Source organism: Vanellus vanellus, assembly GCF_965231255.1.
Source record: "Vanellus vanellus genome assembly, chromosome: 5".
Taxonomy (NCBI): Eukaryota; Metazoa; Chordata; class Aves; order Charadriiformes; family Charadriidae; genus Vanellus; species Vanellus vanellus.
Window position 1 is genome coordinate 28,902,516 of NC_138910.1, and position 20,010 is coordinate 28,922,525.

Genomic DNA, 20,010 nt, shown 5'->3' on the forward strand with positions numbered 1-20,010 from the left:
GTAAGCTCAGCCTAGAGATGGATGAAGAGGCAACTGAGAGCCTAGGGGTCAGGATCAAAGGGAAATCAGCAGCAGGGGACATTACAGTGGGAGTCTGCTACAGGCCACCCGACCAAGATGACCGAGTGGATGAAACCCTCTATAGACAGATAGGGGCGGCATCACGTTCACAGACCCTGGTTCTCATGGGTGACTTCAGCCACCCTGACATCTGTTGGAAGGGTAACACAGCCAGGCATAAGCAATCCAGGAGGTTCTTGGATTGCATTGAGGACAACTTCCTTCTCCAAGTGGTTCAAGAGCCAACGAGAAGGGGAGCTATGCTGGACCTTGTTCTCACCAACAAGGAGGGGCTGGTAGACAGTGTCATACTCAAGGGTAGCCTGGGCTGCAGTGACCATTAAATGGTCGAGTTTGAGATCCTCGAGGCAGCAAGGAAGGTGAAGAGCAGGCTGACCACCCTGGACTTTGGGAGAGCTGACTTTGGCCTCTTGAAGATTCTGCTTGGTGTGGTGCCATGGGATGAAGCACTGGAGGGTAGGGGGGGTCCAAGAAAGTTGGTTAATATTCAAGGACCACCTCCTCCAAGCTCAGGAGCAATGCATCCTTACAAAAAGGAAGTCAGGCAGAAAAGCCAGGAGGCCTGCATGGACGAACAAGGAGCTCCTGGACATGACCAAAAGGAAAAAGGAGGCGTATAGGGAGTGGAAACAGGGGCGGGAGGTATACAGAGGAATACTTTGAGCAGCCAGGGATCGGGTTAGACAAGCTAAAGCCCAGACAGAACTAAATCTGGCCAGGGACATTAAGACAAACAAAAAATCCTTCTTTAAGTATGTCAGCAAGAAAAGAAAGACTAGGGAAACACTGGGCCCTCTCTGTAAGGAAACACAAGGACTGGTTACCTGGGACAGTGACAGAGTTGAGGTACTCAATGACTTTTTTGCCTCAGTCTTCACTGGCAAGGACTGCAGCCACACTACCCTTGACGCAGAATGCAAAGTGAGGATTGGGAAAATGGAGAACCGCCCACTGTAGGTGAAGCTCAAGTGCAAGACCACCTGAGGAATCTGAAGGTGCACAAGTCCGTGGGACCTGATGAGATACATCCGCGGGTCCTGAGGGAGCTAGCAGATGAGGTCACTAACCCACTAGCCATCGTATTTGAGAAGTCGTGGTGGTCTGGCGAGGTTCCTGCCAAATGGAAAAGGGGAAACATAACCCCTATTTTCAAAAAGGAAATAAGGAAGACCCAGGGAACTACAGGCCAGTCAGTCTCACCTCTGTGCCTGGCAAGATCATGGAGCAGATCCCCCTGGAAACTCTGCTGAGGCACATAGAAAAAAGGAGGTGATTGGTGACAGCCAGCATGGCTTCACCAAGGGCAAGTCATGCCTGACAAATTTGGTGGCCTTCTACGAAGGGGTTACAATGGCAGTGGACAAGGGAAGACCAACTGATGTCATCTACTTGGACTTGTGCAAAGCTTTGACACTGTCCTACACAATATCCTGGTCTCTAAATTGAAGAGACATGGATTCGACAAATGGACCACTCGGTGGATAAAGAACTGGCTGGACAGTCGCACTCAAAGAGTTGCGGTCAATGGCTCGATGTCCCAGTGGAGAGCAGTGATGAGTGGCATTCCTCAGGGGTCAGTACTGGGGCCTGTACTGTTCAACATCTTTGTCAGCAACATGGACAGTGGGGTCAAGTGCACCCTCAGCAAGTTTGCCAATGATACCAAGCCCTTTGGTGAGGTAGACACGCTGGAGGGGAGGGATGCCAGCCAGAGGGACCTGGACAGGCTGCAGAGGTGGGCGCAAGCCAACCTCATGCAGTTCAACAAGGCCAAGTGCAAGGTCCTACATCTGGATCGGGGCAATCCCAAGCACAAACACAGGCTCAGAGGGGAATGGCTGGAGAGCAGCCCTGAGGAGAAAGACCTGGGTGTGCTGATTGACAAGAAGCTCAACATGAGCCAGCAATGTGCGATCGCAGCCCAGGCAGCCAACCGTATCCTGGGCTGCGTCAAAAGAAGTGTGGCCAGCAGGTCAAAGGAGGTGATTCTGCCCCTCTGCTCCACTCTCGTGAGACCCCACCTGGAGTACTGCATCCAGCTCTGGAGTTCCCAACATAAGAAGGACATGGAACTGCTGGAGCATGTCCAGAGGAGAGCCACGAGGATGATTCGAGGGCTGGAGCACCTCTCCTATGAGGAGAGGCTGAAAGAGTTGGGGCTGTTCAGCCTGGAGAAGAGAAGGCTCCAGGGAGATCTTATTGTGGCCTTCCAGTTCCTAAAGGGGGCCTACAGGAGAGCTGGGGAAGAACTTTTTACTAGGGCATGTAGCAATAGGACGAGGGGGAATGGCTTTAAACTGGAAGAGGGCAAGTTCAGATTGAACATTAGGAAGAAGTTTTTCACTTTGAGGGTGGTAAGGCACTGGAACAGGTTGCCCAGAGAGGTTGTTGAGGCCCCATCCCTGGAGGTGTTCAAGGCCAGGCTGGACGTGGCCTTGGGCAACCTGGTCTAGTGGAAGGTGTCCCTGCCTATGGCAGGGGGGTTGGAACTTGATGATCTTTAACGTCCTTTCCAACCTAAACCATTCTATGATTCTATACATAGGTACTAATATGAAACACTGATGTAACATTTTAAGAACTGAGGAAGGCAGAACTCAACCCTACTTAATATGGTAATTTGGTGATTCAGTTCCACACTGAAAAATTTGTCCAAGTTACTCAACTAACTTTACCCCATTAATTTACTTAAATAAGCCATAAAGGGAAAATTTAGACACATTAAAATTTGACTTTAACGTTTTCATATCTTCATTTATGCTCAGGATGGCAATACTTAAAAAAAAAAGTAATCTATTTAGATAAGACTTAGTCTGGTTTACTCTGTATGGTCAACAAGTCTGAAAAAAAAATTTACTATTAACTTGTCCAAATGATATGGATAGGAAATGACATGTAAGCAGAAGAAATCAATTTTCTTCAAGGAACTTATAAATACCTAAACACTGACATTTTTGCTTTTAATTGTATTCAATTAACTGTGCCAATGATCTATAAGAACATGGAAAATATTTCCAGTTTCAGCTGTAGGCTTTCTCCCTTAGTATCATGTCCCATATTTGACATTCACTGTCTACTTCTCAGTGGGTCCAAATGCACATTTTCCTGTCTATTGGGAGATTAACTCATGCACAGGAAGCCATACACTCCAGGCACATAAAACATTCTAATGTACTGACATATGCAACACCACATGAGCTACAAATCAGGGAAGGTAAGAGGTCAAAGGAAAACTGCAAGTGCAACTATAACCCTTTCTTGTTACTTGCACCACTTCCAAATCCATGAAGACACTGTACTTGCTATGAACGTAGTGTGAAAACCTGTTTTAAAATAGCTTTGTAGCTAGCTACACTGCAGGAACGGACACCATTTTGAACACTGTGTGGGAGTCAGAGACTGGGAGATCACAGAATCACAGAATTTTCAGAGTTGGAAGGGACCTCTAGAGATCATCTAGTCCAACTCCCCTGCTAAAGCAGGATTGCCTAGAGCACATTACTCAGGACTGCATCCAGGCGGGTCTTGAAAATCTCCAGAGAAGGGGACTCCACAACCTCCCTGGGCAGCCTGTTCCAGTGCTCTGTCACCCTCACCGTAAAGAAGTTTTTCCGTGTATTTGAACGGAACTTCCTGTGTACTAACTTGTGCCCGTTACCCCTCGTCCTGTTACTTGGAACCATTGAAAAGAGCCTGGTTCCATCCTCCTTCAACCCACCCTTTAGACACTTGTACGCCAAGTTGATGATGAGTTGATGCAATTTAAAATATCTTGAGGTACTCAAGTTATTAATCTCACAGTTTAAGATCAGGTCACTGCTGTCATGACATTTTTTTCTACTTGTTCTTTCTACCTGTCCTTTATACTCAGAATTTTCTCCCTTTACAGCATCCTCCTTCCCTCGGGTTGGGCAATATGGGTAGACGACTCCCTAATTCCACTTTCTGCACAACTCTGGACCTGTGCTCTGAGAAGACATCAGCTGCCTGAAGTTAGCGTTTCAAGGGGTATTATCTCGCTGAACCTGAATTGTTCTAAGTTATAGAGTTGCCAAAGGGACAAAAAGTTTAATATTATGTTTTAGAGTATGATGAACAGTAAAATAGACTGGGACTCATCAGTCTGGAAATAAGACAATTCAGGGCAATATGAAAACTTTTACAAAGTCATGAGGAGCATGGAGAAAAGGCAGCAATTGTTCACTAACTGTTCACTTCCTATACAAGAATGAAGGAAAATGAAATGGAAAGTAACTGATGGCTCAGAACAAGTAAAAGAGTGTACAAGGTGTACCCAACTGCTGCAGCATTCTAGAAGTTTCTTGGAATCCCAAAAGAGAATGGGCATCCTCAAAGAGTAAGAATGCACCTATGGCTATTAAACAGCCAAGATCCATTCCCTGGCTTCCTAAATTTCTGAAGGCTGAAAAAGTATTCTGTGGAAGTATTTCTGCAAGACTGTCCTGTACTTCTAGTTTTTCCCCATGCAGCTTATAGAGAAAGGCCGCTGTCAGAGAAACCTAAAGTGCTACATGAATCCAGTAAAGCCATTCTTCTGCTGCTTCTATGACATTTTTCCTCTCTCACCACAGAAATCCACATGGATCTTCTGACAGGAGGAGGAAATCTGTCAGCTTGATGGGAAAGTAAGTGATTCATAGCCATTTCTTCCCTCTGCACTAGTCCCTGCATGGCATTTTCTCATTTGTTTACTGTAATTCTGTCAAGGAAGGTCATTACAACAACTCCACAGAAAATATAGTTAAACATAGCTTTCTCATTGTCCCTGTAACTTATGGCAATTTAGATTGCTGTCTTGCAGAATGAAAACAATTTAGAGATTTACCCTGAAAACTAACAGGCACGGTTTTCCAATTGTTATGTTACTGTAGGAAGTGTATTCACAATTTATCCCAAGATACTGTGTTAATTAGTTCTTGCTCACCATTAAGAAGTGTAGTTATTACAAGAGACTAAGATTAGTGTGGAAATGTCTCAAGCTCTTGAATTGCTCTTTTCAGTATCAGAATTTTAAAAATAATTAACAAGTTACCTTTAGCACTAAACAATAGTCTGTGGGTGCTTTATATTTGTTCCGATAGTCCTGTCCATAGTAAACATTGACATGATCTAGCTGTAGAAAGCACACGAGATCCCGTGAGACCTATTAAATATAAAAATAATAATTTAAAAAACTTCTTTATAAGAAAACCACATGCATTGACAAAATCAGTCTAGTGTTAACATCTAATACTAATATAAGGTCTAGTTAAGGTCTAATATTAGTTTCAATCTGATTCGAAAACTACTGAAACAAGAAGGAGATACAGCCATACACAAACTCTTGCATCAGATGTTCATTTTTAACCAGGATATTCATTTCCAAATTCAGTCTGTTTTTTGGTGTTTTGTCTGCATTTTGCCTTTTAACAACATTTTACACCAGACTACTAATGTTTATTCAGAGTTGGTATCAGTAGGATACTGATAGGATTGGTTGACCAGGAACTTTTTAACAGGTGCTGGTTCCATTTCATCTGGGTAATAATCAAGGTGTGCAAATTCCAGTGTGACCATAAGTATAATTCTAACGATGTTTGGCAGTGATTGTAGGGCACAGAATTTCAACAGGCTATCTTGCATATCGATTTTTTTAATGAAGTAAAAGGCTGTGGAAAGAACAACTGAGATGTATTCAGCTCTAAAGGGAGCTGATGTGCTGACAGAGATTTCTTCTTCATTGCCAACTGTGTGGGAAGTGGACTTCCTGTACCAGGGATCGGTTGATGCTGTCAGGACTGATGGATTCATGGACAACTTGAACTCACAGGGGTTCAGACTTGAAGCTATAATGCATTTGTAGCAGCTCTCCATTTACTTTTCATTATCGATACACACAGAACAGCAGTAAGTTACACTGAAGAAATGGTATTATATTTACCAGTTTCAAAAAAGGTAGCACAAATTGGTCCAAAAATAATCCCATTGATATGAACTAACTAAACCCAATGAAATTATGAAGACTGATTGTGGAGTTTGTCTGATAGTTTATGATTAGCATTTGCAGTGCATTTGGTCCTTCATCTGAATTCTGCTTAAGAAAAGACAGCCTCTTAACTCCACCGATCATTTTTCCTCAAGTGTTTCTGAAAACCTAACCCCAAGCTCACTCAAAAACCAGACCCTTGTCTTCTTGTATTTTTAAATTTGGGGTTACACCCTTCACATCAAGTGCTACCACAGTAATCTACACAATACTTTCATGATAAAGATGCACTTTTAATTAAGGGATGTGGCACTAGGCAAGGCACCGGTAAGCCAAAATTTAAGGCTGACTCTTGTGCGTCTGATTTACCAGCATTAAACAATTCAGGGAAACTGTCTTAAAATAGCATACCTTTGCCTTCCCTTTAGGGACATAGTAGATTCCTGAAGCTCGAAGAAGAAAGTAACGTTTCTTCCAAGACTTTTTACCATCCTCTTTCAGCCACAAAACTCCCTCAATCTCTGGCACAGTTACAGAACTTCCACAGAAACATTCCTGCCAATAAACACAGTGGTTTGGGAAAAGAGAAAGAGAAAGAATATACAGCATGCAGTGGATTGTTCTTAATGACTGAAATTCTGAAATTCTTTAGCTAAGGAATGCACACATAACAGGGACAGCTCTTTTTTCATGCAGTAATATGAAATAGGGATTAATTCTAGAAGCTATAAGGTAGTTCAAAAACAACAGGGGATCTTAGCGTCTTCTCAGCACAAGAATGACAACAAAAATATTAGCAGCTACTGTAAAGATTTTCTAACCACTGCTTATCAGTAATAGATCCCCTAATGGCTTTACTGGCTGTATAGTATTGAGCTCACCTTATAGATATAGCCTCATAAATTTAAGTATACACAAAAACTCATTACATATCTACCAGATACAGCTGTAATTCATTCCATAAGTACTTTGTTGCTACTAACTGCCAACACTACAACTTCTGTTAAGGTTCTATTTATAAAGAGCTAACAGAGGAAAACAAATGCTTTAAATACACTCCAGATTAACATGTAGCAGAGAGATTTATGAGTAATCCTAGAAGACAGAGAGAATTAGATAGAATTACAACCCTCTGCATGTCATGGCTTCAAGCATCTTTTTGATCCACAGTATTCACATGACCAGTTACTAAAACCCATAATAATAATATACTAAGAGCATGCATATGCTACTTATAAATTAAATTGTATTAAGTATAATCCAAAATTAAATACCCCAAATATTTACTTTTGTGTAACCATTGAAATCTTAATCATTATTCTGGAAATCAAGTGGAAGTTATGACACTTCAGCATGGGTACGTCTCTACAAAAATGTCACAAAAACATTCAGTTTTCAGCTTTTGGAAGATATGTTTACTGTTTGTTTTATTTGCTCCACACATTTGTTTTGGTTGTATTTAGTTCTGTAAACTATATAATGTTTTCAGTATTAACTGACTTCCTTTTCTGACCCTCATTTTTTAAATTTAATATTTGCTTTCTTATTTTAAAATGTAACTGAACCATTTTTTAACTACTTTGCTTACTAAAAAAATTTAAAATACTAACATAGACCAGTCACTGAACCAATGCTATAGAATTCTGTAGAGAATAACCATTTTGAAAGTAGTAATAAAAAAATCTTTACCACCACAGGTCAAAAAACCAGGTGACAGTTCTGCAAATTTCCACTGGTTTTAGCCACAGTTACAGGTAACCTCATTTTGATTATCACGGTGTATGGTGTTGTAGTTATTAAACAAAATAACAACACATTTTTATTAACTGATCGTATCTGAAACAGGGTAACATCAAAATAGCCATTTATCTCAAATGCAACACATCCATTCACAATTGTTCCAGAATTTCATTCAGCTCCATCCATCAATTTCAATCAATACAATCTTTTAGAGTTTAGCTTCAAACTCTGAAAGGACCACTATGACCTTTTTGTTTTGTCAGTCTTACCTCTAGCAGCACCTCTTTATTTCTGTCTGCCATCTCAGAGGTTTCTTTCTTCCCCAGAAGATAGTTCTGTAACAAGAGACAGGTTAATATTTCTATAGCCATTCTAAAATCAAGCCAAATAACATTCCTCATTTACCTTTCTGTAGCAGTAAGAAAAAACCACCTAAGAACACCACACTAATTGAACAAAAACTCTGTAGTCCAATTGAAAATATCTGTCAGACTGCTAATAATAAATGGAACTAAGTTATAACCACTTTTTCCTGAAATATCAATCAGTCCATACTCTCATCTTAAGTAACAGCCTCATAACAGCATTGTCCTGGTGTTCCACAAAACAAACAGCTGCCTGGTACAATGCAGCCAGAAATAAAAATAGTATGAACTTGAAAATGCCACCCTAAAAATACTTAAAAGAACAGAGATCTTGAAATTTGTTACATACTGCCATTATTTATGTGTTCAAAGAAGCACACACAGAAGCAATGTATTTTTTTCCACCTAGCCCTGCCAGTTTTGCAGAATAAAATTACTTATTTTTCATGAAGAATTACTAAATACTTCTTGCCTTCTTAAAAGGAACCTAACTATGTATAGGTACTGTATCTCATTTAATCAGAAATTTTGTACTCTTCTTCAGCTTGGAAAGGACTGGGACAATGAAAATCTTCCGCTTCCTAACCCCTAGCTCTTATCCTGGAAAAAAACCCAATATTCACAAACTTTAGCCAGTTCAATATTTTAAACCAAGGAGAAATATTGGGTTTATGCTGGTACCTCATTCTTCTCGACAGTGGCTACTGTATGTACCGATGTATCAACTACATGCTTTTAAAAAGAATTTAGAGTTTTGCTGCTTCATCGCAAAGCACTTGAGTAAGAGCTGGTTTTCAATTCTTGTTAAAAAAAAAAAAAAAAAAAAAAAATCATGTACACTGATGGTGTCCCAAGGGATGAGCATGCAAAACTGACAGCTTAAATCCAAGATATTACCACATAGATGCCATACAGACATAAAAATAATCTATGACCCCACAAGAGAATACACTAGGTAAGAGTTAAGAGAGAGATCAAGTGATACTCTATTCAGTTCTTTTCAATTCAAACTCTTCGAAGAGCCACCTTCTGCTTTTGCGTTTCTTTTCCTCCACTCAGGTACTGAACTGCTGCTGGATATCAAATCTGTAGCTACCATCTGAGAGAAGAGAGGCCTTTGAGAGAGAAAAGAGGCCTTTGGTTTCCTAACCAGGGAACAGGAAACAGGTGAAGAGAGGCAGGTCCCAGCTTCCACAGGGAGGGACACATGCTCTCTTCTCTTCACTTGCCTTTTGACCACGGAGTAGCTTTTCTCTTTGCTTCCCCTTCTTGCCAGCAACGTAAGAATGCACAGTGGAGAGGCATTACTATTAACAGTATCTGTCAATGCCTTTCTTGCATATTTACATATTTGAAGAGCCCTAAGTATTGGTGTAAATGCCGTGAAACCATTTGCCTTCATCTTCCTGAAAATCACCCACAACACGTTAGCAAACAGATTGCTTCAGCTCATGGTTTTCTGCTAGGGACTTGATTTTGTGCCAACCACAATATGGATGTACATGGTGCCGAACTGTAAAGTTGCCTGGCATTTTAATACACGCTCAAGTATAAAAATAAAAGTATGGAAATGAATGCTACCAAAAAAAGGAAGAAACTGCAATCAGGCAAGCATGCACGCATACATACATTCAACATGAATCTCAGGCTTACCTGGGGATTCTTGAAAAGTGCGTATTTCTCTATACGTTCCACGAACATTAGTTTGTTTTGACTATCTCTTGTCCAGTTGAGAAGATTTTCAACTAAATTTTCATGATCTTCAAAGATCCTTTCTGCAGCAATAACAAGAAAGCAAATACATTTGAATCTGCCACATTTTGTGATGGAAACTACTCTGTAGTCATGTCTGGGAGACAAGGCATATATGGAGAGAAAACAGAGTTCCAGGTCTACTAAAATGGGGAGTAAGTTTACACTAAGAAACTGAGGTCAGCTGAGGTGCCTGGTTTAATTTTACACATACACTCAACACTCTCACTTCTGTCTCTTCAGGCTTATAGTTCTATCAGTATATGAAGTGTTTTTCTTTTTTTTTTACCTGACATCCCACATGAACACAGCAGACTCAAATGACAACATTTCAAATGTTATGAGGACAAATAAGAAGGTTATCACATTTATATATACTCTGATCCACACAATCACTGGAGGAATTTCTTAGGCAGCTTTTCAGCACAAAATTTGTTTCTACATCCCCAATCACTACTTCACTCATAAAGTATCAAAAAAAAAAAAATGATCAGAGTGAAAATAAAATGCCTCCAAAATGCAGAATCCCCATGGTTAGTGAGGGTACAGTAGAAAAAGTCTGAAAACTGACACGGTCTATTTCTTACAATCTGTCTTGCTGAATAAGTGATCAACAAATGGCTTCTGATAACTCTGAGCTTTGGCATTCTGTTGAAATAGTTATCACCAGCACAAGATACTGAAAATAGGCAAAAGAGAAGAGCTGAAGAAAAAAGAGGAAAATTTACCAAAATGGCAGAGAAATATCTGAAACCCCTTATTCTAAAATAAAAAAGGAAGAATATATCTTTGGGAAACCACTAGACCAACTTTCTCCTCTTTTCAAAGACAGTGAAGTAGAATCTTGCTTTCTGCAATTTGCTCCCTCTTCACAAAGGCCACACAGTGGCATTTCAGGAAATTATTTCTTTCAGCATCCTTTGGGACTTGCTTAACCTTTTAATTGCATCTGAAAGCTGAACATGTTTTTTCCCCCCAAAATTGATTACACCACGTTTTTACAGAGGGTACATGACACTGATCACATCCAGACCTAGGAGCTATCACTAATGAAGACTGAGATGACAGATGACGAGATCTCAACATCTTTGGTAATTAAGCAGAGTGAATGCAACAAAATGTCATCTGTAGGGAATGAATTAAGGTTTGAGATGACAACACAACATTACTGAGGTCTCAATGAGACCTAAGAAGCTTTCAAGTTAGAACTCACGACTTCCATCAAGCTCTATCAGCAACACAACAATACTGTCTTCCAAGAAAGTTAAGAAGGTGTTATCTAACAGAAGAACAGGACAAAAAGACTTCAGAGGACTGTGATACAAAAGCTTAAATCTCACTGCAGCCTCATTAGGGAAACTAGATAGCTTTCAAAACATATCAACTATTATTACAAGAAGAACAATAACTGAACTCAAACATGAAACCGCTTACTCACTGAGTATAACGTACCTATAGTATGTGAAACTGCATACAATGCAATGTTCCTATAATGAAACATACTCTCTAAAATTAAAACATTGTAAGTCAGATACTTCATAGACACTCTGCTCTAAAGGAAAACAACCTGTGTCCCAACCAAAAGAAACCTTCCACAGTTGCTTCTGTTAAAAACTTGAAGGGTAAAACTGGGCAAAGCATTTCATTCTGCATGCTGGAAATCACCAAATTCTTCTGAAAGTACATATAAAGCACCCGGTTAAACCATTAGATAGTAACAGGTGGTCGTCTACTTCAAGTACACGTACCTAAATCAGACTCCTCAAAAATTAGTTAACCACACACATTTGAAGCAGACCACATAAAATGCAAAGAAAACCAGGAACTTCACAGGCCTCACGTCTTTCTCTGCAGTTTGTTAGCTTAAAGCCTTCACTGTGTTTTATTGAACCATGCAATTAATGAGCAATCAACTAACAAGACAACATAACATGCTCAAATACACCGTGAAGGTACACAGGCCTTCCTTCGTCTTGCCAAGGCATTGCCAGAAAAAAAAAGTCTTAAAAGATGAGCCACTAGCAAAATAACACGATACAATACACAATAGTACATAGGGTGAGGGCTTTGTTGTAATAATTTTTTCATCTGTTTTTCAAGTTCCAGTATAAAAGATATGAATTGAACTGGCTGCATTTTGGATTGTCTTTTAAAAAAAACACATATGTGAAATCTGTGAAAAACTGCTTAACAGTTACTCTACCAAAATGAAAGCCAAAATTAAAGAGGAAACTGAATTCTAACCTGTTGCATCTCTCAAGTTTATCATGTTGTAGCCTGAACTTAAAATTCTGTGATTATAACAGATGTTGTCATTCCCAGTATGTCACTGAGCCCATACAGTAGGGTATGCATATACTTGCAAAACAGCCAACAACAAGAGAGATTTGTTAACCTTGGTTTAATTTCAAAATAATCTTAATTCAGCCACACTGTTAATTTGAATAAATATCAGTTTATCTTTCTCTCTGTAGCCTAGCTCTTTGTTTCTAACAGAAGTTGAAAATATTTTTTCCAATATTTTTTCCTTTATTCTTTCCAGGCTTCAGAGAGAATGGAAATGTCTTATGAAAGCAAATCTAGGATGGGGAAGACCCCTGGTTGAACCTTGAGTTCAGGATCCTGCTACTTACACATTCAAATATTTTTCAGTGATAGAAAACTATTGCAGAACTAATAAGGTTATTTACTCATACTATTGTCATTGGTAAAACATTACAGAATAATACATTTGATTTTTATATACCTAATTTGGATTTACATAGAATTTGTGCAAATTGTTTCTGGTTTCAAAATTGGGCAACTTAAGATTTCATTTATTAAAATTTTAAGGTTTTGAGCCTAGAAAGTTATTATTTTTCCTATGGAAGGTAGAAAATTCAAAGGATACTTTATCACAATGGCCTTCTTTGTCTAAAGGTTAGTAAAGTTAACATGCTACACTGCCTGAAATAGAAAAGGTTTTACCAAAAGAAAGAGGAAATACTGATTTGCATTTTAATTTGAAGTCAAGATATTTGGGTTCAGTTCTGGGCTTCTCTTTAGTCAACAGGTAAGAAGCTTAACAACTCTTTGATGTAATTCTTCTCTGATAATGGGGATTAATAATATTGGTTTTCTATCACTTTTCCCCTTCTTTTCCATTGAGATATTATATCCTTTGGCTAAATGAACAACTTACATTGTGGTATGTGCAATGCAGCACAAAGGAGCTTTAATTGCCCTTAGGGCCATTATTGCCAATCACATTAAAACATTTAACAGAAAAAAAATGTAGACAGCTTTTTGTAATAAGAGCTATTAGGATTAGTACAAAACACTATTTACAAAGAGGAAGATGCGTGGTAAGTTTTTATCCCCTACCTCTTTCTTCTGTGAGGAACACATCAAAACCACGAGGCTCAGTGACTAGACATCAGTAAAATTAGTATATCACACCTTAGAATTTAGACATGCTTTTAACACGAAAGAAGAAAACGTTCCCAGATCATTCTAAAACAACACCATTCATGAGCTTTATTACATGAATGAACATTTACTACATGAATGAATGGGATGAACATTATGAGGACAGGAATTCAAATCATTCTGACAACACAGATATAGACAAGTAATACATCAATAGATGAGAATTATAAATGTTTATAAATATTACGTACCCATTTGCAATTCAGAGATGGTTTCCACCAATGACCAGTCTAAACTGTAACCACAATGTGATTTGTCCATCAGATTGTCTAATACTTGTCTCACTGTCTGCCTCTCATCCACCATCATTGTTTTTGAGCTGTCATCAGACATGTGGACTCTGATCACCAACTATTAAGCAGAAAATTAGGAAAACAAGAAGGATTAGTTACCCACATTTCAGATAAAAACATGTTTTTTATGATCTTGTTTCTTTTTCTAAGATTTTGTTAAAATAGCATAAAATATTAAGTTCAATCAGAACACTCCCTCAAAATGTAAAAAGCCATAAATTACAGTCAGATATTTGTATCATGGACACTAACCCAGATACTGTTCTCCTTCAGCGTAAGAGAGTAAATATAAAGGTCTTCCCAATACAATGACAATGTGCTTTCGTTGTGTCCTGTTTGGACTAATAAAGTGTTGTTGCGACAATTTTTCTCACATAACTAGGTGGAACAGAGTTCTGCACAACGTCACATAGAATCAGAATCTTTCAGATTTGCAATTCAAGCTTTGTGCCTGCTTCCTCCATATTTTCTAAGAATGCTGATTATGTAAACAATATACCTATATTAAATTTTCTTTTTCTGGGAAGTATGATGCATTAGTGCAAAACAAATTTGCTTTTAAAACATAACGACTTTTCATAGGCACTTTAAAGAGGTCACCATCCAGAAAGAAAAATGCAGCCCTTTATTTAATCAATAAAAAAAGCTTAAGACAATAGATTCTTCTTGCTAGTCATTACACCTCGTTCAGCTGGAAAAGTTAAAATGTACTAGTTGTAATACACTGGTTGGCTTGCTAATTCCCATCTTCCAGCCAGGACAGTTTTTCAGCTTTTGACAAGTTGTGGAAGCCCCATCCCTGGAAGTGTTCAAGGTCATGTTGGATGGGGCTTTGAGTAACCTGGTCTAGTGGGAGGTATCCCTGCCCGTGGCAGGGGGGTTGGAACTAGATGATCTTTAAGGTCCCTTCCAACCTAAGTCATTCTATGATATAAACACCTAATGTAAAAGGCATTTTAAGCTACTGAAAAACTCCAAAAGTAAAATAAGAATGCTAAATTTCAAGGGAACACTTTCTATTCTTTGATAGCATGTCAAGTGGTGTCAGTAGACTTTCTCCACTTGGTAACCCCTGTCTGCAGTCTGGAATGCCTGCATTCCATTTATCACTGGAAAATCTTGCTGCGCATACTGGGAAGAAGTCTGTAAAGAAAACAGACCTCAATTTTAAATGCATGACTGCTTAACACACAAAGACAATCTCAGGAGGCTGGACCTTCATTTCAGCTCTGGGTGGAAGTTGGCAAAATCTTCTTGATTAGACACAGACTAGATAAGAAAGTACATTACCACTCAAGATCAAAATACTAGTGTTCCTATTTTATTTAGGGCAACTTAAGGGTAATAAACACAAATGAGAATAATTTTGCCTGCATTTTCCAGGTGAATAAGTATAAAATAAAGATCTTATAAACCCGAACAAATAATTTACCTTTTTCACTTGTGCCTCTTTAATCTTCTCTAATGCAACCCTAATCTTCTCTGCTTTGAGTTTAGCAGCCTGTTCCTCCTAGGGGGACACAACACACAGAATTTCAGTTAATGCAGTCTTCAGTCTGGTTTTAGTGGATTCAATTTTGATGCTACCATGCTTTAAAACATTAACTGAAATGCTGATTTACCCACCTATAAATCCTCAACTATTTCTTAGTGATGATGAAGACTATTATTTTTTAAGACAAAAACTGCTACTACATATATCTAACATTTAGAAATACAACTGCCATTATCTCCAAAAGAACATACTGGAGGTATACACTTTGTATAGACACATTTGGCATTTCTCTGTTATTCCATATTGTAAGTAGCCTTGTGCATTACTACCAAATATTTTTAGTATATCATGTATTTACAGTCGTAGATTTGGACAATGCATATTTAACAAGAGCGTACAATTGGGTCGACCCAATAGATTTTTAGCTGATCAACATAAAACCTAAATAGCACACTGAGAAATAGCAGAATTTAACAGCACACAGAAAGTATGGAAAACAAACCCTATAAATAGGTTTCCACACTATGTGCATTTGTTTGGAATGGTTTTAACTATTAAATCTGTTTGCAATAAGTGGCTTGAATGCTCCCTTTATCTTTACCAAATCCAGGCTGTATTTCTCCTTACTTTAAGTATTTTGAGACACATAAAGCAAACAACCATTCTTTTCTTTGATGCTCTTCTAAGTAATATACTGTTGTTACAACTGTAAATGCATTAAAAATTCAGATAATTTAAATCTATTCTATCTGCTGATGCTAAAGAAATCTGTATATTGTAAGAGTAGCGATATTGTTTTTTAAATTCTAGAGATAATTGATATTTCTGTTGAAAGTGGATTTGAAATACACAGCTAAAGATGCCATATGCAGGTTTCAGATTTTAGAAATTTTAAATTGTGGATATTAATTGTGGCTAATACCTAAAAGCATCATAATCACTTTAAAATCTGTAGAACAATAAACAAACGTATTAAACAAAAAACCCCTCCAAAATATTAAATCTCCTTAGAAAAAAAAAAAGAGATTTTTCTCAGATCAGAAGTAGCACAGCCCATCACAACAACACTCAGCATGCCGTAGACATTTAGTTCTGCATTGCTTTTTTGTATGAATGTAATTCATGGTTTCTTTACCATGTGTTTAGATGGTTGCTTTTCTTGTAAATGCCAAGATTCAGCTATCCTTGAATCCATAGAGATTAAGTTTTCCCCTTCTCAGTGAATTACTAATATTCCTATCAACTGCTAAAGTTGCTATTTACTGTACTCTTACTTAACAGCTTTTGCTCCCTCCCACCTGTGACCACACTATGCACTGGAGAAAACATCAGCTAGACAGGAAAATAGGCTGCCGTGTGAGAAACATAATCCTTTTCAATAAAACGAACCAGTAAGTTGACACAAGCAGATACAATGTGAGCTTGAAACATTGTCTGGGAACTCAATTGCCTAGGAACACAGGTTTTCATTAGTCTACAGGGAACTATGGCTTTTTGTTCACCATAAAGATGGGGTCAAATAGCTTAGGAAAGGGTAAATCAAATTAGCATTCTATTAAAAACAAATAACGGTTCCATGACACCTAGAATCATTTAAATGTAAAACACACCTAGAATTCTAAAATATTCTTACTCTTCCTTAAGAGTAACCATTTCCATCTGTAGAAATAAATTATTGCTAAAAAACAAGGTTTTAAATACCTGCAGGTTTCTAAAAGTGGTTCTATGCACCTGTGCATTACAAAATCAGTAAGAGCAAAAGATTTTTTTATTTTATCACACATTTGGAGAAACTGTAATTTATGGTTTGCAAAAGCTGCTCATTAACCCAACCATAAACCTTTATTGCTGTACAAAGGTTGACAAACATTTGGTTTTGCATTTCACTAAAGTCAAGCAGCACAATTTTCCACCCCATTTCACCATACACCTGTGCAGTGCAACTATCTATAGCAAAACCCAGCAGGAGCACTTTACAACCACAGTGCACAGGCACATACAGCAACAAGAGAGCAAGCGACAAGGAATCAGCTGGGGGCCTCTCATAGCTGCACCAACACAGCTAGAATGTCTTTGCTGAACTCAAAGTCTATAATCCATTGTACCCTAAAATGCTTAAAAAAAAAAAAAAATCAATAAATATGTAAACCAAAAAAAGATTTGAGGATTTACTATTTTAACACCTACCAATTAGTTTTCATTTCCCATTTAATTTTAACGTGGGTCCAGAGATCAGGATTTCTTATGCTTTATTAGCATTTAACAAAACTGGTTTAAATTTAATCAAAAAAACAGTATTACAATTATAAAAATAAGAACTGCTTTCAACCAGCAACGAATTATAAAAAGAGGTCTGAATCTACTTACTGGAAACACACAGAGAAGAAGGAAACAAGAATTAGAAATTTCTGAAAACTCATAGTAGTCAAGGATTTTAAGTTATTCAAGTTTTGCTTTATAGTTAAGTGCTCAGGCCACTGTTGCATCATTGCTGATGTGACAAACAACATTTCACTGGAGCAGGAGGAGTTATTGTATATTTTGAATACTTAATAAAATTGAGTAACTACAGAATTCCTCAAAACTAATAACAGTTTATTCTATTCCTCTCCTAATGGCCCAAGAAAACAGCCATATACATCCCCTCCCCATCAAAACCACCCCAAAACTGCACTCAGACACAAACACAGGCTCTCTCCCCACCTTTCCTCCTTCCTCCTTCTATGGGAGGAAGCATGTGAAATGTATCAGCTTGTACTAAGCTAACAATATTTTTCATTGCACACAGAGAAAGGTCACAGGTGGCAAAAACACCTGACTGTAACCATAAACTATTCAACGCCACAAACTAGCAAGGCCAGGACATACATTTAACGTAGGTATTTATTTCCCCATTGCTAGTAAATAGTCATAAACATGCACATAAATGGCAGGAATGCTGCCGAACTCATGGTTTCAGAAGTGCCATATAACAACGTAAATCCCTGCTACGGCTGATACACCTGCCTCCCTCACACAGCATTACTTCTCAGTTGGAGCAGTCGTAGTGCTGCTGTGGCCACATCGACAATTCCGTCAGGGAGCTGATCTGGTTGAAAATTAACACAGCAGAAAGATTCAGCAGAATCTACTCTTTGATAAGACTGCCTTTATGGTCACATACATGCTATGGAAAAGCATAAGGAGATACAGACACATACCCACTGCGTAAAAACACAAAACATAAAGGAGTGTTATTTCCACTTCTGACAGGAAAAGGATATTCTCTTTTAGTAGCAGTACATACTACTGTAAAATTGCAACATAAATTCCTCACTTTAACGGGACAACCTCAGGAGTATTGTTATACTTGCATTTTAAAGCTTTGAGCTGAGGTTATGCAAAACATCATACCTGACTAAAGAATGCTTGGCAACATACCCTTATGTTAAGAACTTGGTCATCCAAAATATCCAAACATACTGTGAACTGAAATTGAAAGAGTACAGCTCTGCAATACATTGGTCTTAAATTAATGACTTTTTCTTTGTATTTTTATACCAGAATTCAGTTTTCAATAATTTTAGCCTAAACTGGAATATTGGAAAGAATAACCCTCAAAAATATAAAGTTAAGATTTCCTTAATATAACAATGATCACAGTCTCCTGCCCTAGTGTCCAGTTAAATATACAGGTAAAGATATTCCAGCTGTGTTTTAACATTAAGTATGCAAGATGTGTGCTATGACAGAGCTGACTTTGCTCAAATGACTTTATGCCTCGCATTTCTAGGTTGGGCTTTATTTTTTGTTTCATTGTACATTTTTAAAGCGTCATTAACTGATCGCTTTTACAGAGATCACAGGTAGAATGAAAAAAAGGGGAGGAAAAAAATCACTTAAAAAAGGTTACAGTATTTAGGAAAGCTAGTAATTAAATGGTAAGAGGTAAGTAACAAAGTTCACATTTCATTTAAGTTAGCAAGGCAGATACATAGATCACAAGATCCATAGAAGAAGAAATTTCCTTTATGTTTAATATTTGAAATTCTTCTCTGAAGTCTTTCTTTGAATGCAGGTAAGAAGATGACTAAATACACAAGTAGCATTGACTTCTGAAAGACTAGCAGCAGGTATCCAATGTTTATTTTCTCAGCTACAGCCTAGCCTCAAGTAGAAAGCAATCACCTGTTTGGCATGGACTCTCCTTCCTGCAGTATTCTTACTGAAACAGAGTGCGTATGTGATCAGCACTGGAAAGGGAAAGCCAAATGAGTGAATATTAACAGCAGTTTTTCTTTATTTCTTGATAAAATCATTAGGACAGGCAGAACATCCCTACCCTAAAAAACAATGGGTGACAATGGAGGCACACCCCATTTATTAATCATGAACACATGTTTACAGTAGGAGTTCACAACCATTCTCAAAACATATGTTTTATTGCATTTCTCCTCAAAATAACCCAGAATAACCTGTATCTGAGTAAAGCAGAAAGGCAAACAAGACATCGCTCTCTATCAAAGCTCACTAAACATGAGTGTACAGCAGTCATTTTCCTGGTGAAGGGTCCATCCTCCCCAATGTAGACATATCCCACATTTCATCCTTCTTCCTTCCCAACTTTACAGAGTTTTCTATACCTCTGGCACATTCCCAACTTATTATCACCATTTTGTTTTATGTTAGCAAACATGGAAATGCATGTAAAGCAGTAGTATTGTTTTGGGCGTTGTGTCTGAGAATTATTTACTTGAAAAGTTTTTAAATATTACAATGACATTACACTGGGGCAGTGCCATATTTTTCCTTTTTTCTACTTCTGTGCACCATTTGCAAACTTTTTGCTAT

General features: G+C 38.1%; 1 protein-coding gene across 1 annotated transcript in view; it reads right to left on the minus strand.

Annotated features, from left to right (window-relative positions):
• Window positions 1-20,010, minus strand: part of RAPH1 (Ras association (RalGDS/AF-6) and pleckstrin homology domains 1) — a gene marked incomplete at its 3' end in the record, with an annotated part of 100,366 nt that overhangs the window by 11,220 nt on the left and 69,136 nt on the right. Inside the window, exons 6-11 of the mRNA XM_082483822.1 lie at window positions 15,118-15,195; window positions 13,584-13,743; window positions 9,826-9,947; window positions 8,077-8,142; window positions 6,479-6,622; window positions 5,135-5,245 (exon numbers count right to left, since the gene is read on the minus strand). Of these exons, the coding sequence (XP_082339948.1) occupies window positions 5,135-5,245; window positions 6,479-6,622; window positions 8,077-8,142; window positions 9,826-9,947; window positions 13,584-13,743; window positions 15,118-15,195 (681 nt within the window). The remainder of the gene's footprint in view (window positions 1-5,134; window positions 5,246-6,478; window positions 6,623-8,076; window positions 8,143-9,825; window positions 9,948-13,583; window positions 13,744-15,117; window positions 15,196-20,010) is intronic.